The sequence below is a fragment of the Trachemys scripta genome, chromosome 1, assembly GCF_013100865.1.
Source record: "Trachemys scripta elegans isolate TJP31775 chromosome 1, CAS_Tse_1.0, whole genome shotgun sequence".
Lineage (NCBI taxonomy): Eukaryota > Metazoa > Chordata > Testudines > Emydidae > Trachemys > Trachemys scripta.
This window is the reverse complement of record NC_048298.1, coordinates 235,857,083-235,865,195: the sequence shown is the minus strand read 5'-3', so window position 1 is coordinate 235,865,195 and position 8,113 is coordinate 235,857,083. Positions and strand designations below refer to the sequence as shown.

At 43.9% G+C, this 8,113-nt stretch overlaps 1 protein-coding gene across 1 annotated transcript; it reads right to left on the bottom strand.

Moving 5' to 3' along the window:
- Nucleotides 1–465: 465 nt before the first annotated feature.
- LOC117879401 (sulfotransferase 1C1-like) lies at nucleotides 466–7,527 on the bottom strand. The gene is made up of 6 exons (XM_034774614.1): nucleotides 7,136–7,527; nucleotides 5,092–5,229; nucleotides 3,099–3,196; nucleotides 2,637–2,763; nucleotides 976–1,070; nucleotides 466–747 (listed from the first exon to the last, which is right to left on the bottom strand). The coding sequence occupies exons 1-6, from the start codon at nucleotides 7,317–7,319 to the stop codon at nucleotides 466–468; spliced, it is 924 nt and encodes a 307-aa protein (XP_034630505.1). The 5' UTR covers nucleotides 7,320–7,527.
- Nucleotides 7,528–8,113: the final 586 nt, after the last annotated feature.

Here is an 8,113-nt window from a genome sequence, read left to right as displayed (position 1 = left end):
GCTGGCTCAGATTGTACTATAGAATGAGCCACAGCTGGGAGAGATAAGGGGGACTGTCCTATAAAATGCAAAAGGAGGCTGCAATCAATTAGGAAGATTAGGAAAATGAGAGACACTGTAGGGAGCATGAAGGGCTTCTGCAGGGAAGACCTTGAGACTAAAGGGAGCTGGAAGCTTCTGTGAAGAAACCCAGACAGCATTTGGGCCTAGAAGTTTGTGGGCCTGTAGGCCAGGGAGCTAAGCTCCAGCTAGGAAGAGCTGGGAGGATAGACTAGGAGGGAATTGCTCTGACTGAGAGACACCAGAGCATAGTATGGACTGTTGTGTGGTGATGGACTTTATTTTGGAACCCTGAGGATTGTTAAGAACTGTTTGTTATTAAACCAGCCCCAGGTGGGGTGTGTGTGTGTGTGTGTGTGTGTGTGTGTGTGTGTGTGTGTGTCTTATCATCCACGTATGCAGTTCTTAAGGGTCCTGCCAGAGGGGGATTAAAAGGGCAGGGTACCTGCAAAGCATTCCCTTGCCACAAGAGGGCACTCTGTAAATGGCCACACTGCTACAAGCACCTTTTCTCATGAATGGTGAGATTGAGTGGTCCATTACTGCAGGAGGCTGAAAAGTGTAGTTTGCCATGGGGTTGTCCTTCATTATCTCAAATGTTGTGTGGTGGATGATTTTATCTATAACCTCATTCTCCAAGTCCTTCTCCAGGAACTGTAACACCTTTTGGATTTCACGCTTTGGATCCTGTGGAAGGAGTGAAATTGGATAAGAAACCGACCCAGGAAGAGGAAATAAATCAGGATAGGGAAAATTTGTGAGGAAGTTTTAAATGTGGGAATCATATCTATCACTGGGATGTGAATCAGCTGGAGACCCAGCTGGTATTAACAGAAAATTGCTGTGGGGAGCTCATACCTGCTGGAACCCTGAATGGCAATAACAGAGCACTATGAACCCTGACTCACCCCTCACCTCCTTTAGGTCTTCATAGAAGAGGTAGAGAATACAGTGGTTTTCTTTTGCATCCCACCATCCTTTTACATGATCATACCAGCAACCCCAAAGCACTGAAAGCAAGAGAGTAAGTAGTAGTCAGCAAGTAGCAATGTCTGATCTATCAAGATATAGCCCCAATAAGTGGAGCATCTGAGCACTTAATCTTTAATGTATTGATCCTCACAATGCCCCAGAAAAATAGGGGTATTTTATAGATGGGGAGCTGGAGTGGGGTGGTCCTTTACATTGCAAAAAACCCCTAACAAAACAAAAAAACCCCACCACTAAAAACCAGCATCATCTAATCTCAGAGTCTGGATCTACAGACTCATGGTGTGAGGCTTACATTACAGTGCTAAAAATAGCCATGTAGATGTTCCTGCTTGGACTCTGGAAACCCGGTGTGTGTGTAGACAAACACTGAGGCACAGAGACTGAGCACTTCTCTGCACAGCAAGTTACAGCACAGCAAGTTTGGGTGTCACTCTATAGCACATCAGCTTGCCATATGGTAATGTCCCTTGTGGGCACTGCTAGTAGCAAGCTAGGCTGTAATCTGGAACTGTTGGAGTGCTGTAGCAATGTCACGTTTACATGGGTTGTTACTGTGTGACAAGCTGGTGTGGTGTAGATTCACACTTTGGCTTGCTGTGCAGAAACTTGGCCAAGGTTACACAGTAAGTCTGCATAGGAAACAACATTTTCCTAGGGTTACCATATCTAATAAAAAAAAAAAAAAAAAAAAAAGACCCTCCACGGGCCCTGGCCCCGCCCATTTCCCCACCCCTAGCCCTGCCCCAACTCCGCCCCTTCCCCACCCTAACTCCGCCCCTTCCCCCTCCCACTCCCAGCCACCGGGAAAGGGCTGCCCCAGCGCTACCGGCTTCAGGGTTTGCTGGGCAGCCCCCCAGACCCTGCGCCCCCCAGCCGGCGCTTCCCCAGCGCAGCTGGAGCCCGGGAGAGGAAGCGCCCAGCCGGGGGCACAGGGTCTGGAGGCTGCCCGGCAAACCGTGAAGCTGGTAGCGCTCGGGCTTCGGGCAGCCCCCTTGCCTCCAGACCCTGCACCCCAGCCGGGCACTTCCCCTCCCCGGCTCCGGCGGCACAGGTTCCGGAGGCATGGGGGGCTGCCCGAAGCCGGTAGCGCTCAGGCAGCTCGGCTCTTAAACAGAGCCGAAGAGTCAGGGGAGGAGCAGAGCCGCCATTTTCCCGGACATGTTCGGCTTTTTGGCAATTCCCCCCGGACGGGGGTTTGACTGCTGAAAAGCCGGACATGTCCGGGAAAAAGAGGACGTATGGTAACCCTAATTTTCCAGAGCGCCAGACTATCATTCCTCTCCAGCTGACTGCTGAGCAATATGCCTTTAACCTCAAAAGGTTTAGAAAAAAAAATAAATAAAAAATAATTAAGCTTTAAAACAAGGAATTTGTGGGTATTAGGGACCATGGAGGAGAAGGAGAGTGGGGGGAAGAAAGAGAGGAGTTCCCTGGAGTGAGAGGATGGAGAAAGGAAGTGTTTTTTTGAGTACTGGTAAAAACACCAGGATGGAATGGAGTTCCCGCTGAAGTGTTTGGATGGGGGCTTAATATAAATAGCATTAAAAAAAGGAATAGGATGTTGCACAGTTGGTTCCATTCACCTTGTCCAGCCATGAATTTCTCCAAAAACTCCTCCCAGGTTCCTGGCGCAGGCATATTTTTATTCATTCTGTGAAAATGGTAGTAGGACACCAGGTTGTCTTTGGCATTTCTTGCCACATAGATTATCTGGATTGGGTATGGAAGCAAATGAGAGAAAGGAAGAAATGAAATAATGCATATTTAACATTATAGATTTAGACATGTACAGAGGATGCAGAGTGTCCTGCTGTGTTCTCTCTCAAAAGATGATCACCAAAGCCATAAAAGTTTTCTGCTTGGGAGCTGCCATTTCCTGAAACTAATTTGTGATTGAAGTTCCTTCACTTTCCTACAGAAGCTATATATTGCAGGGAAGATGGACCTCTAGATTTCAGAAGGAGTCTGGAAACCATCCTCACTCCTATTTAGTTTCAGTTCATTTCCAAATAAAGTAGACTTGAGCCCCACCTTCCCCTCATTACCTTACACTCTTGCTCCCAAAAGGATGGAGGCACCAGTTGTACAGGGAGATGAGTTTTCAGTGTTCGTGGGGAGGGCATCGCTTCAGCTAGTTCCAGGCCTGCAAAATATTTTGTAGGCATTCTCCAGTGTCTTGGATCCAAACTCCTCTATGTCTTAGTCACCATCATGTGTGGGATTTTGACTCAGACTTTCCAGGGAAATGCCAGTTTGTATCAGTTTATACATATGCAACTCTACCTCATTGCAACCCTCCACAGAAAACATTGCATAACAACATGCATCAACCATCAGTGTCCCTGAGACTTTGCCTGCATTCTTGAGGAGGAATGGTGAATGTTGATTCATATACAGATTTGCTTTTTTGGGATACTGTCTGAATCCCTCTAGGGCAGGGGTGGCCAACCTGAGCCTGAGAAGGAGCCGGAATTTACCAATGTACATTGCCAAAGAGCCACAGTAATACATCAGCAGCCCCCCTATCAGCTCCACCCCCTGCTCCCAGCACCTCCTGCCTACTGGCAGCCCTGCCAATCAGCACCAGCACCTCCCCCTCCCTCCCTGCACCTCCCAATCAGCTGTTTCACAGCATGCAGGAGGATTGTTGGAGGGAGGGCAGGACAGGCTCAGGGTAGGAAGGGGTGGAGTGGGGGGCAGGGCCTGTAGCAGAGCCAGGGGTTGAGCAGTGAGCAACCCCCCCCCCCCAGCACATTGGAAAGTTGGCGCCTGTAGCTCCAGCCCTGGAGGCAGTGTCTATACAAAGAGCAGCATATTAACTTCTGAAGAGCCGCATGTGGCTCTGGAGCCACAGGTTGGCCACCCCTGCTCTAGGGCAATGCTGAATATTGATTCATCTACTTGGATGGACCTTTTCCCATTACAGCACTCAAAGAATTTATTTTACTTGAAGATTTTTCTAGGTCAAGAGAGCCATTGATAGGGTGACCAGATTGTCAAAGTGAAAAAACTAGGACATCTGTCATGGAATGGGAGGCAGTGAGGGTTTTTTATTTAAATGAGGATTCAGGATGTGTGAATGAGACAGACAAGATGGAACCAAAAAAAAATTTTTTTTTCCCCCCAACTTCCCTCATCTAAACAACCATGTTCTCCTGTTTCCCTGCTCTGTCCCCTTTAAGAGTAAAATGAGTACATTGGAACAAATAATATGGTGGAAAAAAACAAACAGTATTTACCTTTACTATTTTCTTCCAGTCCCAACTTAATGACAGTATTTTCATTCCTATACCTCCACATTAGCATCTTTAACAAAAATTCTTCCATTTGTCCTGTCATTATACTCTCCTCCTCCTGGGGCTTCTGGTTTTAGATTAGTTTCTATACTTCTGTCATTTTCTCCCCCTGCTGCCACTTCCTCTTGCTTGGTCCTTCCTCTTCTCTTCCCCAGAAACAGGTGCCTCTTTTGTCCCTCTATGCCCTGATAGAGTCAGGTGTGGGGGAGGTGAGGAGATGTACAGTTGCTAATCCACTCAGAATTTCTTTGACTATATGCTAGGGAGGGTTGGCTTGAGGGCTCACTCACTGGCAGACCTCATTGAAGAGCTCCTGCTCATAGACCTGAATAAGCCTAATGACCTGTGTAGAACTCTCTCCAGATAGCATGACAAATGGAACAGAGATTTTCTTGGAAAAAACTCATCTACAATGGATACTCTTTTAGTGGATAAGATTTTCCATTATTTAGAAAAAAAATTTGATTCCATGATTTTGGACACAAAAAAAAAAAAAAAAAAAAAGAGTCCTGTTTGTTTTACAGGGGTTCTTAAACTGGGGGCTGAGACCCCTCTGGGGGTTGTGAGGTTATTACATAGGAGGTTGCGAGCTGTCAGCCTCCACCCCAAACCCCGCTTTGCATCCAGCATTTATAATGGTGTTAAGTGTTTAATTTATAGGGGGCAGGCGTTGCACTCAGAGGCTTGCTATGTGAAAGGGGTCACCAGTACAAAAGTTTGAGAACCACTGTGTTACATTTACCATTTGTATCAGAGCTGAAAGGTCCAGGCAGAACCCACTCAATGAAAGGGTGTCGCAGATAAGTGGTGGCACGTTTGCACTTCTCAATGTCTCCATCATGTTGGATCATATCCACAATCTCCTGTATCCATGTTGTACCTGAAAATATTAGAATTTTACATATTTCCCCAATGCGGTGCAGAGATACTTTTCTAAAAGAGAAATGGAAGCTTGTTAAAAAATACTGGCTGGATGATGACCACAATCAAGGAAGACTGGGGAAGTCACAAGGCCATTGCTACAAGATGACAATAAGCATGGGGGTTAGAAAGTGAATCAGGGAGAAAATACAATGGTAGGAAGGGAAGTTGAAACTTTTAGTACCTCCTGAGGAAAAGCCTCTAGGCTTGCATTTAGGACTGTGTTCTTGTGTGTGGTAGAAATTAATGAATAAAAGCATTGAGTTCAATTGGCTATGAATTGTGGGATTGTTTATTTGTAGAGCTGAGTTAATGTCATAATTTCCATCTTGAGGGAAATTGCAATAGACAGTTTTTCATCTTGAACTAGGACAAAAAGTGAAAAAATCAAAGGTTTCAATAAATGAAAAATTTCAGAATTTTTCAATTTGAAAATAACAAAAATGTTCAACATTTCTGAATTGAAACATTGTTTTGAGTTGGTTTGACCTTAAACTGAATCTGGCTGAGTTGCTGGGGTGCCTCCTAAGAGTTGTAGTTTGGGTGCTTCATATACCAATTCTCCCCCATGGGCTGGGCTCTGTGACTTGACTACAAATCCCATGATGCACTGTGATGGTTCATTCAGGGGAGACTACATCCCCTGTAATGCATAATAATCTGGCCAAGGAGTCCAGCCTATAGGAGAGAATGGGGTCATGGGAAAGTGAACTACAAGTCCCCTAATGCACTACAGCAGATCAGACAGATGCAGTTTAGTGTTTCACTGATCCAAAACTAAACATTTCAATTCCATGCAACAAACTGAAATGTTTTGATTTAGGATGATCTCACACAATATTTTGTTTCAATTTTCCTTAAGCAGCCATATTTTCTGTTAAAAACATTTTTACCACCTAATTATTTGAGTATTTGGATGACCACCAGGCATTCAAGAATGTTCTTTAATCCTAAAGTTTTACACATTTTTGTTCATCCAAAATTAGTACCTGAAGTTTGTTGTTCATTATTCCCTTATTTGAAAGGTGTAAATAATCTACCATATGACTTAAGTGGCCAACCACAGGACACAAAAAATACATACTAGCTAGTGAAGACAGACTGAACAACCTGTAAGCTGAAGATTCATCCAAACCTCTTGGCAAATACTAATAATTAAGGCTATGTTTACACTTAAAACATTAGTGTAGCCCTACATGTGTGCCACTGTAGCACTTCAGTGTAGACACTACAGTGACACAAAGGGTTCTTCCATCGCTGTAGTTAATCTATCTCCCCAAGAGGCAGTTGCTACGTCAAGGGAAGAATTCTTTGTTGACCTAGTGCTGTCAACACCAGGGGTTAGGATGGCAGAGCTAAATCTCTGAAGGGTATGTTTTTTAAACACCCCTGAGAGACATAGCTATTCCAATGTAAGTTTTCAGCATAGACCAGCCCTAACTAATAAACTTGTGGAATTCAGGAATGGTTCATACCTGAGTCACTAACAAAACAAAAAACCTCCCCCCCAAAAAACTCATAAGTCCTAAATTCATAATAGTTCAACCAATTCCCTTTGCTTCATTGTAAACTGAACAAAACCCTAGTTAAAATCAAATTAATACAAATTGCGTGTCACTGATTATACATTTACACAAACTGAACTAAAGATTTAATAATAGGATATTAGACTATTTGCATTTTGTAAGTGATTGGTTATTTTTTCTGACAAGGAAGCTAGAAGTCACTGGTGCTCTGATGAAAGGCCTATGCTAGGTTTTACATAAATCTCAAATCACAAGTCTTGATAAAAGTATTGCAAAGCATGAGTTTCAGTGCAAGCAGATAGTTCTGTCTCAACCCATTTCCACTCTCTTCCCACACACCTGCTTTTGCATAGGTTGCGATGAGCAAATCATCAGGTCTGGCTCTGAAGTTCCAAATTTGATCCCACCTGTCATACACTCTTTTTGGAAGGAGAACTCCACCCACTTCATCTGTTTCAGAGCGTGTCATGGAGCTCTCTAGGCTCAGATCTTTCATCTTACCCAGGGCCATTGTGTACTGCATGGAGAAGAAACAGATTGCCAATAAACAGGTCTGCTCTAAAGAAATATATGCATTTACTATTCTAATCTCAGCCAGGGACTCAGTGCACTTAGTATGGTAAAAGTGTCCACAATTCTCTGACTCAGTTGCTTAAAGTTAAACATATCTAAATCCACATTTAGGCACTGCAAACTGTACCCTAATTTTCACAGGTGCTATGCACCTTGCAGCTCCCACTGACTTCAATGACATCATCTTTGAAAATCATGCCATTTACTTAGGTACCCATATTTGAACATTTTAGCCTTTGCATACATTACTTAATGTAAATTAGTGACATGCACAGGCAAATTACAAACTACATAACTTGGAGCATGATCCTCAGAGGAGTCAAGCATCCACAGTTTTCACTGAAGTCAACTGAAGACACCTCACAGAACCAGGTCCTTCTTTACTAAAGAAAACAAATGGAAAAAGCTTAGTAATGTTAGTGCTCCTACTCGTGCTACTGAAAACTAAACCACATTGATCCTTTGTAATTATTCCAGTTCTGGACTTTTATCTTCTGGATTACTGTTGCATTTTACAGCTCTCTGTATCACCTCAGTCACCTTTTTCAGTGCTTTTTTGAGCAATGGTAACATATCTGGAAAATTCTGAGATAGCTGAAGTTAAAACTGGCTCATTGTGCCTGCTTGTCACAGTCCTCCCACAGAACACCATGATTAGAAATAGCATGCCTGCTACAATGCAATACTCACAAAACAGACCGAAGAGAGGTTTTCTGGAAGGTGCAGGGCTTGGAACCACAAAAC